This window comes from Anabas testudineus, chromosome 17 (genome assembly GCF_900324465.2).
Source record: "Anabas testudineus chromosome 17, fAnaTes1.2, whole genome shotgun sequence".
NCBI lineage: Eukaryota > Metazoa > Chordata > Actinopteri > Anabantiformes > Anabantidae > Anabas > Anabas testudineus.
This window is the reverse complement of record NC_046626.1, coordinates 6,229,117-6,249,222: the sequence shown is the minus strand read 5'-3', so window position 1 is coordinate 6,249,222 and position 20,106 is coordinate 6,229,117. Positions and strand designations below refer to the sequence as shown.

Below are 20,106 nucleotides of genomic sequence, written 5' to 3'. Positions count from 1 at the left end.
TTTTCAGTCCCTTTAATGTCCATAGTTTGACACAATAAAGGCTTACTAACTGCCGCCTCTGCATTGGGGTTGTTATTTTGAAGTACAGAGCTTCATTTCCGGTATTAGCTCAGCTGTCTCTGGATAACGTGACGCAGCTGAAAACGCAGCTAGTTGGAGCCGCTGCGCTCTTTTCTCTGAGTTCACATGTCGCTGGCCATTACTGCGGCACACCCACGGTCTGTCTGCTACCCTGCTCTAGATCAGTGACGTGAACACTGTACCCTCTGTGAACAGACTGTCTTTTTCTGATTTGGTACAGGGTGTGTGGAGAAACAGAATAGTTTAGGCTCCCTTTTCCAGCAGCCTAAAGAGAGAGGATGGGCCTTTAGTCCAAGGCTAGAGGTGAGAGGTCAGTTACACCCCTCCAAGAAAAGACTTGAACCCAATCAATAGGAGGAATTTTATGTCTTTTGTAATAAGCATCACCCAGAGTCTCAGCTCTTGCGACAGTTGAGCAGTGGTGGAGGAATCTGATCCCTGATAAGTATGTTACAAGTACAATTTTGTGGTGCACAGGGCTACAACAAACTGTGAGTGCTTACATCCTCTATTGATTTTTCTTATTTGGAAAATATGAGAATGAGAAATCCAGGGATTAAAGTGACACCATTGCACAGCTTTATGTCCAACCAGCAGACAGTGAAGTAGATTTACAAAACAGCATGACACTATTTAACCGTACTAGGCTACTTAAAGAAGTGTATGTAGTTCAAGTCCAGCATATCTATTTATCCATAACAAGTATATTGATTCATTACATTTATCATCAGATACGTGAAAATTATCTCTGACATCACGTTCAGTTTTATCTGTGTGAATAATTGTCTCCAGCGACAATGGACAGTGGAAAGTGAACTGTTATAGGCCAACATTCTTTGATTGCTGTATTGATTGCCTGCTGGCTTGATTTAGGTCAGACCTGACACATATTGACGGAATAAGAGACACAGAGAAGAGTCTCTTTTACAGTCTGGTCAGTCGAACAGTACGCAACCTCTCTCTACAAGTGGATGTTCAAATGCAGCTGTTTTGGATAGATGGGCTGACGGGCTGGCAGCCTCTGAGCAGTCCTAACAAGACGAAACAGTCTCTGGTGAGTGCAGTTACGTTTACTCTGCTAATTCTCTACTTAAAATATGTTTTATTTGACTTAGAACATGTTGTTGCACTCCTCATCTGTATCCCAAATTAAGTGTATTAGTCAGTGTATTTACACAGGATAGCTCATTATCAGCTTTTAAAAAATAATATGAACATTAACATCTAAGAATTCTAATTAAGTGACATTGGACAATATTGTGTCTAAATTGCTGGAAATTATAATAAAAGAATTGATCAAACTAAATTCAGGATATCGAGTATTTATTATGTAGCATTTTTACCTCTCAACCATGCAAACATGTCAGATAAATGTCCTAAAGAAAAAAAAAACTTTGAATATTGCTGATGAAACATTGATACATTTAATAAACTGTTCATATCAGTAAAGTGGGATCATGCTGAAATACTTCATGCAAGCATAAGGGGGCAGTAATAACACAGAGGAGGTATCTGTTATGTACCATGCAAAAATACAGTATACATGCACCATGTAAACACATCTTATTCTTTCCCTGATCTACTCCAGGTAAACCAGAGGAATTTAAAGTATGGACCTTTAATTTGTATGTGTTTTAATATTTGTTGACTTTTCTTTCCTCAGAGTGAGGAGGAGGACGAGCTGAACAGAACACAGAAGCACTGTCCTGCAAGTTGTTCTATGCAAAACAAGCACAATCGGTTTTTCTTATAGAAAATACTTTTCATCACACACTGTCTATTTAACCTTTGACCTCCCTCCCTTTGGGCTCTTGACCTTTGCTTCACAATCTTCAAGACAGGCTCTGGAAATTAAATACGCCGGTGACTGTACGTGTGCAGTTTATGCGCGGGTGTGTCCTGCCCCCGCACCTCCAGGCGTCTTCAGTGATGTCTGGAACCGGGTCTCGTACAGACAGAGAGGAGGACTACAGGTTCCTCCACAGCATGCTGATGGAAAAGAAGCTTCACCTGCTGTTTAAGGTGAACACAGATTTGCGTCTGTGATGTCTGGTTGTTTGCTTCCACCTCATTTACAGTGTCTGCTTTTTTAAACTTGCTTAAGCGCTGGTTTTGGCTTAAACAGAAGTGTTTAAGCCAAAGAAGATTGAAGTGGGTGAAGTACTCAGACCCATTACTTAAGTAAATGAAGAAACACTCTGTTACAAGTAATAGTAAATATTAAAATGTAAATTATTTATTATTAGTTATTTGGTGATGATGGAATTAATTACATATTTAACTTTAAATATAACATGCCTCTGAAATGCAGCATTGACAAAGTATAAAGTAGCAAAGTAGAAAATTTAAATACTTAAAGTACAAGTACCTCAAAAATGTTCTGTATAAGAAACAGGTCACAAAATGAAGTTTGTATTGGTCCTTATCTAGTAAAATAACATATCTTTTTAAATAAATCCACATCATTATTCCAGCTGGCTTCTTTTTCCCCCGATCAATTTGAGTATTAAATAGAAGTTTTAGTAACTTTTGCCTTGTTCTTTTTGCTGACAGAATCTTTATTATGATGCATTACTGACCCCACAGATCCACGAGCGACTTAGGCGTTTTGAGAAGCGAAGCCCCGTCCCTGTCCAACACAACGCAGCAAGTCTGGCCTCAGATGTAAGTGACTCTGTCCAAACATCTTTTGCAGATACACACGCTGCCGAGGTTGACAGTTTGACAGCAGAGGGGGGGGGAGATTTTTCATTGTTTAAATTTCCTTCGTTATACAGTGACTTTCCTGTCACACAGAGGCGTGACGTGACTGTACATTCCTCCCTATGTGTACTGAGAGTTAGGAGACGTTATTCCAAAGCACCATCACCTCCGATATTATCACTTTGAAAGACTGTGTTTTAAAGCAGATCTCATTTTGTGTCAGTGCGCTGAGAGTTAGGTCACTGAGGACAGTGCCGTGCAAAAGGCTGCTAAAATAATTTGGTGTGTAGTCTAGGGTTTCAGGTTGGAGGAATACAATTAATTTCAGATGTAAGATGAAGTGACAGAGAGTACTCCCACTACAGCTGCGACTCAAAACGACAACACCAGTCACCATTTTCCTCAGATGTGCAAACTATTTCATACATAAGTCCTCTTCTTCTCTCTTACAAACCAGTCACTCCTTCATTTTCAGTCACTCCTCTGACTCCTTTGTTCAATTTTATCATCTTCCACCTTCATTTCCTGATTATTTCTTACTGGACAACTTGCATAACAAGGATATTCTTTTTAAACTGCCCATTGTATCTTATTATTTCTTCTTTTGATTCCTTTATCTTCTTTCTATACTGTACATACTGTAATTTCTGCCATGTTTTTCCATACTGTGTATCCACCCCTACACCCTCTCCCCCATACTTCTCTCCATCTCCCTCCCATCACTCCGTGTGCTTCACATTCGGTTCGACAGCCACACTCCGCCTGGCTTAAATCATCAGGACCTACTGGAAGGGCCAAACCGTGGGTCTGTTTCCCCTCAGAGAAGCTTCTGTTTGCTCACAGTGGAAACTAATGACCTTCATGCATTGTGTCTCGGGAGTGTGCCTCGACATCTTGAAGCAGTAGAAGTCATTACAGTAAAATGCTTGACAAGACAGGCGACTGCACACAGTCACTCGCCGCCTCTCGGCTCGCTGCTGACGGTCAAGGCTGCTCTGGGTTAGTTGTCGCCGCAGCTCTCGTGTAGCCTTGAACATTCAGGAGCTTTGCTTTTTCTTTTTTTTTTTTTCAGACAGTGGCTAAATGACAAAACCCAAAGAGGAACCCTGACAAATAGATAAAATCCAGCAAAGTCCCAGTGAGATGATCGAGGCTGACGGTCATAAGAAATGACTGACAGCACTGATGACGTGTCACTTTGGTCTGAATCTGAAACCTTTGTGTCTCTGCTTGTGTCTTTGTCTTGGCTAGTACAGAGTAGACTAGAGCAAACATCAGCCTGGGCCATGATATAAATGTATACCTCTAATTAGCCTACAAAAATACATCCTGCCCCTCCTTCTCTTTTTCTCTGCTTGCAGTTGTCCAGAGAGCTGATCTACCAAGGCTGGAGAGATGAGGTCAAAGAACTGGTTGGCCTCTTGAACAAGCCCCTCTTTAAGGTGAACAGTATTTCCTACAGTCATTTAGTTCATGTGGCTTCACGCGTGTTCCCCAGTCAAGACCTCTGTCCCGGTGAACTACATCATTTTGACACCGTTCATAAAGGACGCTCTTGGGAAGTAGGATGCACTTGTTTGCTTTCCTGCTCAGATGTAGCTGCTCTTACATTAAACTATTATTTTAAACTGCTTCTTCATCTTTATAATATTGCTGCACAAATCTGCACATAAGCGTACCCTGAACCATGTGGTGTATGACGTACCATTGCCTTTCCATTCACATCCCATTAGTTATTAGTAAAATTGAATTAATACGGAAGGCGTTGTCTAGCTGCCATACAGCGATCCAATCTTAAAGGGTCAGTTAAAAGTGAAATAAACAAACCAATGAATAGTGTATTTACACATTCAGTCATTTCATTTCCTCGCAGTCATGCTTCATTTGAGCTATTCTGAAGCTCACACAACCAAAAGGCTTACACCATGTTGTTTCCCACAGTTGGCTCCCGTGTGGGTCACACAAAGTGGCAAATTAATCCAACTGTAAATTTAATTTAGACCGATTTCACCTCGTCACTCTGCCCACTGGGAGGTGCTGACATCTATTAACCACACAGGCAGTGAAGTTAATCTGCTCCCTAGTTATGTTTATTAGTGTTAACTCATGTAGAGGTGGAGACTACTCAAATGCATGTTTCCTTATTTCAGATCCGCTGACAGTCGTATTTCAGAAACGCACACAAACATGCACACGGCGTACGGTTTTCCAGCGAGCTCCAGAGGCTGTGGCTTTTCTTAATGAGGAGCCGAAGCCAGACGAGAACTAACGGGTTTGTTTAAACAGCCTTAATGGCCTGTTTGTTCTTGGCCCCAACGTGGGAGCTCACACATATTTATGAGAGGCATTGGGTGTAATATTCTGTAAATGAATGTTTGTTTTTTAAAAAACCCCGTCTCTGAAAGCGGCCAGAGACACATTGCTCACGCGCTGGCAGCCTCCGAGCAGAGCAACTGATGATGGACATGGGGATAACAAGTAGACCAACTGACAGACGGATTGGCTGATTGGTAAAATAAAGTTGACGAGCAGACGCGTCCCCTTTCCTCGCCTCGTTCTTTTTCATTATTGTAAATTCCTCTTTTTTTTTTTTCTTTTTTTTTTAAGAGTTGTACGTTGTGCAGCCTCACAGTAGGATTAACATTTACCTCGAATATTGTTTTTCAGCTAACAAATCCGTGGTCCTCACGCTGCCAAAGTGAGCACCAAACACACTTAAATGAACTGTCTGGGAATTGATAGTGACTAACAGATCAATTTGAAATAGGGTTGTTGTTTTTTTTTTTTTTAAAGCTGTGTTATGTTTGAGCTGGGCTCTTACAGCTGCACCCAGAGGCGGTGTTGGGGGGGTGGGGGGTGGGCGGGCGGCGGTGGCTGCTTGCAGGTGGCCCCATTGGCTATGTTGGCATGGGTGCATTTGAAAGTTCACATCAAACAAGAAGCTGCTGTATTTGGATTCAGTTGCAGGCCAAGTGTGAGTGCAGGCCGGTCAGCCAAACATGTTTTTTCGCTTTTCGAATTTATTTATTTTTTCCCCACTTTAATTAGTCGTCAGGGATTGGTTGCACGTCGAACCATTCTTTAACCCTTCAGCTACATTCAGCAGCTTCTCTAACCTATCAACTGAACTAAACGTGTGTTGGTAAATCTGCAGTGACAGTAGTTCCACAGCATGCCTTCATGTGGAGACCTTTGCAGTGATTACTCTGGAATGTGTTCACTTTGCTGAATCCAGCAGCATTTTGACAGCCAACATGCCAATATCCATTTGGTTTGGAGTGTGCTGCAAAGCCTTAGACTGTGCCATATTTTCCATACAAAGTGAGATGCATTTAAGGATACTAGCCCCGGTGCCACATCTATTCACAGCGGCTAGAATTTGATTCAGTGACACGCCTCAGTGCCGAGCAGACACTGTACTTCTGTCTTCCTCACAGAGTCTCCTGTCTGTCCATGACGCTGTAGCTCAGAGGGACTTTGAGCCCACTCTGCCACCGATACCTGACGATGTACCGGATGAGGAAGAGGATTCAGTCAAAATTGTCAGTCTGGTGAAAACCAAAGAACCATTGGTCAGTAAATCAGTCTTCATGTTTCAGTGCTCAAAGAAAAACTTTATTGATTTATCTCCTGTTTGGCTTACAACGATCTTTCAGCATTTTCTGGAAAATCAACTTGCTCACAGTAGCTGGAGCCGGCAGGTTAGCACAGCTGCAGTTTTCAATGTGGAGATATATTGTGTTAATTAGTAGCGAGTAACCAGAATTTTTCATCTTTGCAAACATTCCTGTCTTTATGTTGGCTGCATATTAAAGTTATGCATATTAAAGCATAATGCCACGACAGTCACATCAGTCTTCTCAGGTAACTCCTAACCTCAGTTAAAAACCAAAAACTCATTTTGCATTTAAACACTTTCTTACTTTCTGTCATAACAAATGATGATCTGGAAAGACACATTTGCTTTGATCATAAACTTAAAGAAAACTTCAACGATGGAGAAATTTTAAATCGGCTCCCAAAGTACTGAACTTATCTACATAAGCCTGTCTCTGAATTTGGTCTTCCTGGACTCAGAGAGCAATTATTGACGTTGTTGCAATATTGAACAAGACAACTGTGCTTTAAAAAAAAAAAAAAAAAAGCTGTAATTTGTCCAGTCACAATAACTGACAGGCAGTTTAAAAGAATATACATAGCCAAGTGACTCCAGGCTGAAAGTTTCTCTGGCGAGTGAATTAATGTCATGTTGTCAAAAAAACAAACCCGCTAAACTCCCGTGGCGTGCCAAGATGTAGCAGAACGAAAGCACTTAGAATAACAGGAAACATAAGAAAAGTTCCTGCGGCAGCCTGGATCACCTTTGTCTCTGCATGGGCTGCTGCGCGCTCTCTTCAACCAAGAATTTACAGAGTCAATTCTTCCACATCTTCCCTGCCATATATCTGCTGTGACGCACATCATAGCCTGCTTTCAGCATTGTTGTCTGTTGTTGCGTGTGTGTGTTTAAGGTGTATGCGCTGCTACAATTTGCATCTTATTTCAAGCCTTTAAAGCAGCTCTGTGCATTTAAAGGGATCGGGATAATGTCTTTTCTGTTTCTGATGTAAATCAACGTGTTTCAAGGTCTTTAATCAGAGTTCCTTTGCTTGAAACGACTGGAATGATCAGCCTTTTTCCACCTTGTCCACATTGTCTACGCACTTATTTCTGGAAATTTCCTGGATGAAGTGAAACTGGACTGAAAGCTGAAACTTCACAGAGGGCATATCTCTGCCAATGCTGTAAAATCCATACAATTTGTTATTTTAATTTTGAAAAGTCAGATTTTTATGTTTTTTTTCTATTTAAATCTGGATAAAGATCACTCTAAAATACAAACGGTGATGGACAGGATAGGGTACGTGTGCCAGTTTTTTTTTTTTTTTTTTAGTTGTCGAAATAGCGGAAATGTTCAAATAAAACCCTTAGAGGCAAAGTTTAAATTCCACAAAGAATTCCTGGACCCACATCAAAAAACAAGCATTTGTTGTTTGTGGCCACTTTTGACCAAATTGTATTAAAATCTGTCGAGATCTTTACACTAATTATGAGAATAATTGCCCCTGGAAGAAGAGAATAAGATGGACATTTTGGCAGTGTATGTTTGTGTGTATGTGCATTGGACCAATAATAGAGAACACACTTTTGAACTGATCCCAAAACCAGATTGGAGGGGGATTGACCTCTTTCTGACATGGTCTCTTTGATCGATCCATCATGTTCCCGTTTTCCAGACAACACCCGAGCGTGAGCTGATTGTAGTCAACTACATAAAATGCTCTTTCCATTGCGATTTGCTCCACATCAATAACATCTGTTGAAAATAACGCTGATTTTGGGTAACCTTTTCCTCGTGTGTTACATGAAGGCAATGAGCTAAACGGTCCCGTTTTGATACAAATAACCTTCACTGGAATGAGCAGGCTCTAAATAAGAAGTTCGTCTGGGCTGTAATAGAATAAACATGTTCTTTTCACTCTCCATCACTTGACCTGTTTGACTCTGTGCATCTGTTTGTCTGTTTGTCCATCATCTGCTCCTTCACTAACCGCCGCCCACAAGGGGGCAACACTTAAGAAGGATAAATCCACGGGGGCCATTGTTGTGGCGAGGATCCTGAGAGGAGGCGCAGCTGACAAGAGCGGTAAACTGACAACATCTCATTTATTACGGCTGTTACCACTTTACACTTCCCTGTACATTTACATCAGCTGTGGCGGTTCGTAAGAAATGAGCATGCTGCGGTGTAAAGCAAGTGGTGCAAAATCTCCATGTGCATTTCCATCACTTTCAAGGGCTGATCCACGAAGGAGATGAGCTCAAAGAGGTGAACGGAGTCTCCCTGGAGCACAGAAAGCCAAAAGAAATCCTTCCTCTTCTGGTCAGTCTCACCTCCGCTGTTCTGTCACATCGTTTGTTTGAGTGTCTCTGAACCTTTTCTTTATTTTTTTCAGCATTGCAACGAATATCAGGTTCTACTGTAGCTACAAGATTATCCAACTGTCTGCTTTACAGGACGTTTAGCTTACCCCCTAACAACCTCTCTAAAAACCCCACAGGAAACAGGAAGAAAGCTTTTTGCCTTTACTGTGTAGTTGATAGTGAAGAGGCAGACACAATAGAATACAGGTTGTGACCTTTAAATGCACTATATGTTTCTTTTCTTTGTCGACAGACTCATTGTTTCCCCTCTTTCCAGTCTTAAACTGACTCATCTAACAGGACTTCAGCAGTAGTTTCTTATAGATCATACAAACATGCAGGTGCTTGTAGCTTTTCCCAAAATATCGACCTATTCCTTCTCACGCCACTGTTTTTTTTTTTGTCCAGGCTCGTTCTGAGAGTGAAATTAAATTCACCATCATTCCTGCCTCCTACAAGGAAGATATGTCATCAAGTAAGAAGGTACAGTAAACAAGCGATGTCGATGTCAACAGGCAGTCAAAGGACGCTCACTAACGTCCTCACCATTCACAGCTTTATGACCTGATTGATCATTTCCCATGTGATCTGTTTCAACTCCATTTCCAATCCACAATGAATTAGCATACACCTTGTGTGGAAAAAAGTTTTTCCTTTTTTTCAGAAAGAACTCTAGGACACCACAACCACATGTATGCTGTGCTCGTCCAAGTTGAAGTCAGTCAGAGCGGGGAGCATTTGCAACGGATTAAGACAAATTATTTTCAGTGATTGTGGTCGTTTCTCAAAAACGACACCGACATATGTAAAGTAGCACCAGACAAAGATATCGTGTCCATGGCTGGGACACGGAGGTTTACCAAGCTGCTGTAGGAAAAGAGAAGCCTAAATACAATCAAATGTGCATTTTCTCTAATGACCTGTTTTCCTGTTTACATAGAAAAGCTTGATTTTCCCTCCTCAGCTGTTCGTGCGGGCTCTTTTTGACTACGATCCTAACGAGGATCCCACTGTCCCGTGCAAGGACGCAGCAGTAGCCTTTCAAAGGGGCGACATCCTGCAGATTGTCAGCACAGAAGATGACACCTGGTGGCAGGCCTGTCACCTCAGGGATGGCAACGCCCGCGCAGGGCTCATCCCCTCACAACAGCTGCACGAGAGGTGGTCCTTTTTGTGCTTTTTTTTTTTTTTTTTTAATGCTTTGAATCACTCACTTTAACAATCAGACTCTGCCATATAATGCTTGTAAATCATTTTAACAAGCTCCTCTTTTGATTCAGTCTTCCTGTTTTATCTGGCGTCTCACAGGAGAGTTGCACTGCAGAGACCTAAGGCGCTGTTCAAGCCTCGACGAGTAAAACCACCAGGTGATGAGCCAAAGTTTGTCCATAAAAGCACCTCAGAAGAATAAAAAAAAGTTTTTTTAACATGTTCCAATAAACACGGACGAGCTCTGTCCGTTCTAAGCTGGGAGGGGAAAGGTTATGTCTGTAAGCCACGGTCATGGTCGTCTGCTGCCCTCCTGCTGTCCTCACTACTTTTGTTTTCTCCACATGCTCCACAGATGAGGGAGAAGGTATTGTCTGTTTAAAGCTGCTTTTGGAAATGTACGCGTAGCACAGCTGTCATGATATAACACACGTTTTGTTTTTTAGTAGAACATTTAAAGAGTTGGTGTTATCCAAAACCAATAGTCATACAATGCTTGCTGCTCCATCTTCAGTATCTATTAACTGAACTGACCTCTTACAACGTGCCGTAGACTCTCGCTAGCATTCACTTTGTAAGAGTGTGGCGGTTATTATTTTTAAACATTGGATATCTTTTCTGAATAAAAGTAATATTAGGATTTCCAAAGCAAAATGTTAGGACATTGGGGTTAGAACATATGTTAATGCTCTGAGTATAACATTTCACAGTAATGCACATGTCGTTCCCTGTGGTTTGTCTTCATGATTTCCTCAATCTTTCCTCTTCTCTCTTCCTGATTTTCCAGCCGTGGAGGATGTAGACTACGGACCTATAACCGGGATCCACATTGGTGAGATGTTTGACTTATTCCATTCGAATCCCACTGATACTGGTAAAGGAGCCAGGGTGATACAGGACAGTGCCATATGGGACAGTTGGACATGACAGCTCACAACAGCACACACATATGAACTGTGCATAACGAACATAGCTATAAAAACAGATTGAAACCAGCAAGAGGAATAAGACCTTAGTTATTTTTACCCTACCAACCAGTTCATATGAAAATGTAGTTTTGTGGTTTGGAGAAGAACTAGAACAGCATATGTGGATTAAAACTTCCCATTTGTCCAATTAGTCTTGATGTCATTGATTGGATATGATGTGTGTATTTGCCTGTGTGCGTATGAGTAGTGCAGGGTGTTCATATGGGGCGTGCTGTTGATTGTACAGTAAAAGGCTTACGCCTGTGCACGGTAAGGCAATTACAGATGTTTCATCATATCCGTTGTAAGAGTCATGTGCATTCAATAAAGTGCATTTCATCTTATCTCTGGCCTGCTTCCACCTGAGGACGCGGGTCGGATTTCCTCTATGTCTGGCATAGAAAGCCGTATTGATGCTGCATGACTGAATGACTGCATGCAGTGTAATCAAAGGAGGATGGTGGAGTATTGTGAGTAGACGAGGAAAAGAGTGAGAAAAAAAACGAGCTTCTGTAATAACTTGATAACTTGTTCCCTTGTCCTGAGATCCAACACCCAAATCAAATGTTGGTAGGGATTTACCAAAATGCGTGACCGGCGTGTGCGACAGACAGATTTCACGAGCCCCGACGGGGCATCTGTTGTTTATACCGTATCTATACAGTCTTTGTGGAAAGCTAAGCTAACCATGTTTCTGCTTTGACTTGATGTCTCACTCCAGTCTCTGCAGGAAAGGAAACACTTCCCAAAATGCCAAACTACTGACAAAAAAACAGTACTGTTGAAGTGCTTTCAGTGGTCACAGTATGTCTACGATGCGTCATACTCGGTGTAAATGCCCCCTCATTTGCTCTGCAGGTTAAATTTCAAATCAGATAATCTTGACATGGGATATATGTAATCACTCAGCCCTATCTCTCACCCTTACTTCATTCTGTCTAGTGAAGCAGAAACATCTTGTAGCATTTCCAAAAATATTCTGGTTTTAGGGCTAAGAGCATTTTCACTAACAGATGAGCATTTCACTGCCAGAATTACTTCAGATTGACCATTACAAAATGTTTTCCTCTAGACCTTGTTTCACTCGGAGAAATCCCATTTCTTTTGTCCTCTATAAGATTGGTCTTATACAGTATGTGCTGTATTACCTTCTCACATTTGAGTGAAATCATCAGTTTAAATGCAATGTAAACAAAGGTTTGAAGTCTCTGCTCGTAGTGCCATGTTTCTTAGAATGAAGCCTGGAGAGGAAATGAACAGATATGCTTACAAAGTGAAATTACAGCTGACGTCAAAGAAAGCCTGGCTCCATCACTTAGCAGCAGTTAACATCATGAAAGCGAGAGAGCCTGCCAATCCAGGCCAGACCACAGTCGCATGGCAGACTCTGGTTGTCAGACGGTCTACAAGCCACGCGTGACAGACTGAGCTGTTTCATGACTAGATTTGTGCTGTTGAGGATAGCGCTTTACACCAGATTTAGATGGCAGCATTGATAGTTTCTCCTGTTCTGGCTCACTTTAGCTTGTCACCGTTAGTGTTTCCTAACAGCATTTGATATTTCTAGCCGTCACATATTTAGTCCATTGATGTCCATAAGTTGCATTGACGGGAAGCAAATGTAAAATGGATGGTGAATCATGGAGGACAGCTAAGTCAACCCTGTGGAGAGTGTTCTTATCTGAATATGGGTCAAAAATGTATGATTGAAATGAAACAATAGAACATAACAGAATGATATCCTTCTGCACAAAAAGACTTACAACCACAAAACACACATACAGTGATGCACCCACAAATAATTGAAGGCCTTTTGCCCCTACTAGCTGGTTTAAGAAGGAGTTTTCGACTTGGAAGAAAGAGCAGTTTGGACAGAGAAGCGAGTTGGTCCAGGAGGTGGAGCACAGGGGTCCATGGCTCAGTTTGTCCTCCTACCTACATAGAGGTGATGCCCTATTGCAGGAGCCCCAAGGACAGACACCGTCTGGTCGTTCTAGTTGGTACGTATGAGCTAGACATAAAGTCACAGAGGTGTATAAAGAACACAAAGTTACTACTTAAGTAATGATAATACTGATGTTGAAATGAATGGAAAAATGTAAAATTAAAAGAAAATACTCTTGTAAAGTAAAAGTACAGTACTTGAGTAAATGTACTTAATTACTTACTACCCCTGTAAAGCCACATGAACAGGTTCTTGTGTTTTGTGAAATGCTACTTTTAGAAAACAGCGTCATAACTTATGCAACTTCTGCTAGAGTTAGTGTAATGTGTACACAACACAGCTATAATACACAACATATAACATGGTAGCACTGCAGCGATAGGTACTGTTTTGCACATTGTGGTCTGTTGTGTTCTGTTTTATATTATCCTGCAGTTTTTTTGCCTGTACAAAAAAGAAAAAACTAAAAATAATGTGATCCCATTCACTAAAGGGACAGAATTATTGTAGCTGTTGTTGATCAAAAGAAAAAGCAATGCATTGATGAAGATTTATGTTCCCACTCTTGAGTGCAAGAACAATCGTTTCCCATCAGAACCACGTAAACACTGTCAGAAAACTCCACGTCAGAATATATTTTGTTCTCTTAAGTTACCCTGTGGCCCACCCCAGATTCACTTTTCTGCCAATCCTGCAGGCCTGCTCTATGTATTTTTGAGCTATATCTCTCCCCGGGGAATTTTACACTGAGCCCCACCAAAGGTCTTTTTAATGTCATATTATGATACAACTGTAGGTCACCTGAAGAAACGAGGAGAAGAAAAAGTGGAAGACAGAGAGAAGAGAAGCAGTGAATGGAAGACGTGCAAAAACAAAAACCAGATAGATAGAGAAGAAATAAATGATAGATGAATGGAGAGAAAGGGATGAGCGGATTGTGAATAAGATCCTTCATAATGTCAGCCAAGTGCTCCATCATCAAACTGGAACAGTTAAGACAGCTTGGATTTAGATTTAGAACTCTTTAATTGAGTTGGAGCTAACCTTGACTCTGGATTACGTTTTACTGTCTGCTGTGAAGGCTCTTCATTGACCGGAGGTCATCATCGAGAATATATAGCTTATTGGCAGTGAGAGTTATAGACAGGAAAACCAAAACCTGGATCGCTAAAACAGGACCAGCTGGCTAATATTTGACCAGGTTGGAATTCATTCCCTTTTTTTTTTTTTTTTTGTTTGTATTGCACATAAACTTTGAATGAAACAATGGGCCGTTATGTCCAAAGGAGGCTGGTCGAAGTGACTGTCAGCCACTTCAAGGCCTCCAGATCATGTAACTCCTGAAAAAAGAAAAGACAGTATTCACGGAGCCTGATGATGCTCCTCTCCGATTTTGCGAAGCAGATGTGAAAGACATTAGCAGTGTAAGAGTGGAGAGTCTATAAACTTGATATTTTGTAATGTATTGAGCTCATGCAATGCAGTGATGGAAAAGGCAGGTATGTCAGGAATCCTGCTTTCAGACAGCGCTCCATTAGTCTGATGCAACCCGGGGTTGGACAAAGCCACCGTAGAAGAAAATCCCAGATGCTCCAGTGTGTGTGCGTATGCTTGTGTGCGCTTCATCCTGTGCATCCTACACTATAGTGACACTGATACTGTGTGGCTTGTGCAGATGTCACATTTAGATGTGATGCTATGGATTTTCCAGAGGCTATAGAAACGCTGGACGGAGAGACACGGGGCGTAGAATGAGAGCGAGGCTGGTTGGAGAGTCGTTTTCAGACTGAAACCTGAGCTGTGTCTGTCTGACTCGTTCCTGTTCTCTAATGATAAAGGCAGATGTGTCACCAGATCACGAAGCCTAGTTGATGCTGGATTTGTCGTGAGGAAAACATTAGTACACGTTGGATATCAGGAATGAAAACCCACATACAGAGCACAGTGTTTTGATCTTTGTATTAAGGGCCCAGCGGCGTTGGTGTTAATGAACTGAAGAGGAGGCTCCTGATCTCCGACCCTGACCGCTATAGCGTCACCATACCACGTAAGACAGACGTGTTCGTATTTCACAACTGTGGCCTTCACCTCCTTCATGCCAAATGTTCTGAAGCCACCTTCCTGTTCTCTTGCAGACACCACGCGAGCGAAGACAAGGCAGGAGATTGAAGGGGTGGATTATCATTTTGTATCAATTCACATTTTCGAAAAGGGCATTCTCACTCATAGGTACTATATATGAAGGTATCAGGCCATAAATCAACCTCTATTGTGTTTTGCTGTCTCACTCTCCATCTGCCTCTCCCTCCTGAGAGTGATGTTCATTATTTCTACTGCTGTCTGATTACCATTTAATGCCGTCTTTCTGTCTTTCCCGTCTGCTCTCTGTTCTTTTCTCTCCTTAGGTTTATAGAATATGGTAGGTACAAAGGACATTATTATGGAACAAGTCTAGACTCTGTTCACCAAGTATTGGCTGAGGGCAAGGTGTGCCTTCTGGATGTGCATCCCAGTGTAAGTATTAGACCATCAAATAAAGTATCTAACATTCAGTGTCCAAGAAGAACAAAGGTTTTGAGCCAAAGTAATTCACGTATCCCTCCTAAATCATTCACACTGGTGTTTCGTACTAACAGAAAAATGTTAATTGTGATGATTGCCTTTTCAGGACTGAAAACGATTTCACTTATGAACAACACTTTCATTATGTGACCTATTAATGTTTTTAAAAAAACAGTGTTGTGAAAAAATATTCAACCCCCTCCTGATTTCTTAGTATCTTATAATAAGGTCTTCAAACTAAACATTTTCAAATAAAGCACCACCAGATACAGGTTTTAAATAATAATTAAATTTTTTTTAAGTAACAAGGTGCCCTGTGATAGACTGACGCCCCGTCCAGAGTGTACCCTGTCATAGATGGGATTGCTACAGCGTCCCCTAAACATTTAACAGGAATAAGTAGTTTAGATAATGAATGGATGAATCAAAAAGGTGATGTAAATATTCACCCCCTTAGTTACTAATTTAAAAAAAAAGTATTGATCAATCTGAGAATAGTTGGAATTATTCATTGATTAATAGAGCTATTTCTAAGGTTCTGGCACTCCACCGATGCACAGTGAGAGACACAAACAGAGAAGACTCGGGTCAATCCACAAAAGGCTTTGTACTGTATAAATTTTGCCACAGCTCACATGGATAGGTTCCAAATGTTCTGGGAAAACTGATCAGTCAAATCAGAATTTGACAGAGAACATCATACCTACAACCAAGCATAGAGGGGGCAGTGTAATGTTGTGGGGATGCTCTGCTGCTTCACTGCAACTTATGGCTTGAAGATCTTTAAAGCCAGTGAGGCATCGCATGTTATAGTTCCAGTTTCTCATATTGTTTAGATAACTTTTTATATCATATGCGAGGCTCTGACTTCATCTCACCTCCTCCTTTTTTGTCTTTGTCATTAAAGAAAATTACACATGTGTACACATCTGAATTCAAACCGTACGTAGTGTTTGTGAAGCCTCCGCCAATCGAGGAGCTACGCCTCACCAGACGCAGATCTAAGTTCACCAGTGATGAGAGGGACACTAACCCAGTCAGGATCTTTTCAGTAAGAGAAACTCCAACCTAAACACACACAACACATTGCGCTCTGTAACATGTGTGACGGCAGGTGCTTGTTCTGTATCATGTAACATGCAGGGTGGTGTGAGGTCGCCCCGGCTTGCTTTTGCATGCACACACTTTGCCCCGCACATGGCTGACCCTGTGGTTTGCATTTAAGAGATGTTTAGGAGGCAGGAGGGGTTACAAGGCCGCTTGGTGGGTGGCGTCTTGTTCAACAACTAATGTGTAGGTGAATTTGCTTTACTCAGAAGATGACCGGGTCACATGTTGTGTGTATACAGTAAGTAATGACTCAATAACTAAAGACTTCATATTTTATGTTGCTCTGGTGGATTTGTACTTGTACTAAAATGATGATGAGCCACTTCCATAATCCCCATCTGGCTTCTTATTCACTGTTTGACCCCACCTGCCCAAGTGCTCTTATTAAACCAGCAAGGTCACACACCTGTGATGCAGCTCAGGCTGCAGAGAGCTCAGGCACATCTTATACCGCAGCTGGAGCGAAAAAAGACTGCATACTTCATACATGTGTCCAGAATGTATCAAACAGTCAACAGTCTTGGTTAGCTTGATGGAAACAGAGACACCAGTCAAAACCACATTTTCCAGATAAACGCTGTTCATGTGAAATGAATCTTTTCGATGTGCTGTTAAAGTACAAGATTCACTCTGTGTTTGTGGTCCACAGGATGAGGACTTTGAAAACATGATTGACTTGGCCGAAACCATGGAGAACCAGTACGGTCACCTGTTTGACAAAGTAGTTGTCAACGGAGATATTGCGGTGGCGTTCAGAGAGTTGAAGGCGGACCTTAAGAAGACGCAAGAGAAAGACATTCAGTGGATTCCTGCACAGTGGATTTACTCCCCGTCGACAAAAGAGAGGAGAAGTTGTAGTCATGTGACCGGATGGATTTGAACTTTAAGCTCTGTAGATACAAAGAAAAATACAAAGTTAGGTTCCTCCTGCTCATTTGTTTAGTGCCAGTTTAGACAGAATTGTGCTTGAATGAGGACAGAAAGAAAAAAAGTCCTAAAATTAGAGCTCAACACCTTGAACATTTTTTTCTTCATATCTTCAATAATTTTCCATGTGTAAACTAGTTCAGTGACTACCAGTTTTCCATAGAGTCCCCTAGTGTGTATCTAATTAGGCAAACTGAATCAGTCTCTCTCTCCCCCCCTTCTGTCCCTAAGCCAGCTTTTCTGTTGGCATTTGGCTGAAATAAGCTCGCAGGACGAAGAAGGAAAAAAAAACAGAAAAAGGAAACTCTCCAGAGTTTGTGGTCGAGCGTAATCCTTCCCTGCCAAGTCGCAAACATCAGCATGTAATTATTCTGACAGCTGCTGCACTTCAATTAACTGTAATGTACACCAGAGAAATATTATTAGTAGCAGTCGGGACGATGTTTTGCCAACAATGTGCTACAGAAGATAGGGGCGCAAAGAAGATAACAGTCAATCGAGCAGCGTGAATGGAAGAAAATGTGAGTGCTGGTTGTAGAGTTGTGGAGTGTGAAGTTGGTGCCGGTTACAATCACTGTTACATTGTTGAGATAAGATTTCACGATGAAACACTGAGAAAAGGCCTGTTGTTCCACAGAAACATACTGAGACAATTAAAAAGAATTAGTGATTTTCCACTTGTGACACTGCACTGATAAATGCTCATATTCGAGCTTCACATCTGCAGCTCGAGCTCAGATTCTTCTGTCCCCCCCCCCTTCACACAAGCGAGTTGATAGAATTCAGTCGCATTCCTCTACGTTCGTGGCATTTCCTTCCTCCTCTACGATGCTGTGCTCAATTGGGTGTGAAGGAGTGTTAATGTGTCTATCATGTCGCGTTTGGGAGGAAGAGGGAGCAGCGTGATGCGGGGAGACGGTAATGGCTTTCAGGGGAACCCGGGCCTTCGCAGACATACGGGGAGAAAGTTATGAGCGCACATAAAAGCTTACTGTAAAAGCAAAACTGTAGTGGATTAGGCTGCAGGGACAGAGAGCACACCATCAAGACAAGAAATGAATTTTCCTTTAGTGTCAAACAAAGAAACACGAGGTAGACTGTGACACAAATGAAGGATCTGGAGTTTGGGTTTGGAGATGCCCTCATTTGTGAGTCTAGGTGTCTCCTAGTCACTAAGTGGTGCAAACAGCTCTTTGAGGACGACTGTCACACTTGTGCCAGGCCTGAAGCCCGACCCCAGCCAAAGTGTGGCAGTATAATTTCATCACACCGTTGAGAATGAGCAGACACCCTCTGAGATCATAACGATACCATTAAAGACACAGGAGTGATCCAATGAAAACTTACCGTTTTATGTTCACTGCAGCTCCCACTTCAAACATTACACAGAAGTATGATGTCAATCGCTCTCACATAATTTGGCCCAATCATTTAACTGTGTATTTAAAGTATGTAAAAATAAATAGGACTGAATAAATAACAAAGGTTTTCATCTGCTGAATCCTATTTGCTTATGTTTAACATTTGAAAGAAGGATTAACTTAAGTTTCCCCTTGTCAATAAAGAAGAGCATCACATATTTCTGCTTTGCCGAGAGGCCGTCTAGTTTGAAAATGTAACTTCTGTTGACAATTACATCTGCGTTTTAGGTTCACCAAGATTTTCTTTTCACTCCTGATGGGATTCCTGACAGTGTGGATGCTTTTACACACACAATCTGTCACAGCAGCTCAAAATAACAGGAGGAGACTCGATGATGATTGGGAGGGAAAAAAAAAAAAAAAGAAGACCAAAACTCTGATGTCTGTGATGATGATTTGACGGTGAAATGTTCCCCATGAAATGATGAATGGATATACCAGTGTGACTGATCACAGTGGGCATGAAGTGAAGTAGGACCCCTCCTCTCTGCTTTGGCAGCAGTGACTTTTTCTGTGCATCACATACCACAAATAAATAAATTAATAAATAAAAGCCAGACCCTAATACGAGTTCCTGCATTTATTTCTAGTATTTCCTTAGATATTTTTACATGTTTGGAATATATTGGGAAGCTTCTGTTTCTTTTTTCAAGTCTTTTTATTTGGATAAGTTAAGTAAGTGCCATGGCTGTGTTGTTGATATACATACACTGGACACATGGACTCACTGGAGTAATGACTACTGGTGATGCCAACTGAGTGTAGCAGAGCGTAGCAGAGCAAGTACCATACTGTAGCTTTAAGTGCCTCATGGTTCTGAACAACTCTGCCTCGTTCATGGCCACAGAGAGTGAGTTTTTTTGTTTCTGCTGCAGTGGACATCACCCTGGTGCCAGCAGCGAGAGATGATCTAAGCTGAGGGGAGAGTTGGATGATCACTCTCTGAAATAGCTTTTGATCGTTAACAGTGCAGCTTTAAAGTGAACTAGTCCCAACAATCCTAGGAATCAGACTGGAAGAGGGGCTCTTCTGGCCATGTTCAGCAGCAGCTGCAAGGTGTTGTACATGCAGCATGGATCCACTCATTCACAGCCTACTACACCGACCACATGAGCGTTAATGCAGTGGCTCATTTAGGCAAATATGTTTTTGTCAGATGTGTGTGTGTGTGTGTGTGTGTGTGTGTATAAACCATACACACTTTGCTGGATGTCTG

At 41.7% G+C, this 20,106-nt stretch overlaps 1 protein-coding gene across 1 annotated transcript; it reads left to right on the top strand.

The window, feature by feature from the left end:
- Nucleotides 1–162: 162 nt before the first annotated feature.
- Nucleotides 163–19,442, top strand: LOC113171316 (MAGUK p55 subfamily member 7-like). The gene is made up of 18 exons (XM_026373606.2): nt 163–218; nt 302–1,135; nt 1,745–2,103; nt 2,668–2,745; nt 4,146–4,226; nt 6,222–6,356; nt 8,389–8,470; nt 8,622–8,707; nt 9,157–9,231; nt 9,713–9,909; nt 10,057–10,115; nt 10,745–10,789; nt 12,752–12,925; nt 14,837–14,917; nt 15,006–15,099; nt 15,276–15,384; nt 16,340–16,483; nt 17,192–19,442. The coding sequence occupies exons 3-18, from the start codon at nt 1,966–1,968 to the stop codon at nt 17,420–17,422; spliced, it is 1,809 nt and encodes a 602-aa protein (XP_026229391.1). The 5' UTR covers nt 163–218; nt 302–1,135; nt 1,745–1,965; the 3' UTR covers nt 17,423–19,442.
- The last annotated feature ends 664 nt before the right edge of the window (nt 19,443–20,106 follow it).

Excerpts from the sequence above, each read along its gene's own strand:
- LOC113171316 (XM_026373606.2), top strand. The coding sequence starts at position 1,966 with ATGCGCGGGTGTGTCCTGCCCCCGCACCTCCAGGCGTCTTCAGTGATG. Across the intron at positions 2,104-2,667 it reads AGCTTCACCTGCTGTTTAAG|ATCCACGAGCGACTTAGGCG; the intron begins GTGAACACAGAT and ends CTGACCCCACAG. Across the intron at positions 6,357-8,388 it reads TGAAAACCAAAGAACCATTG|GGGGCAACACTTAAGAAGGA; the intron begins GTCAGTAAATCA and ends GCCGCCCACAAG.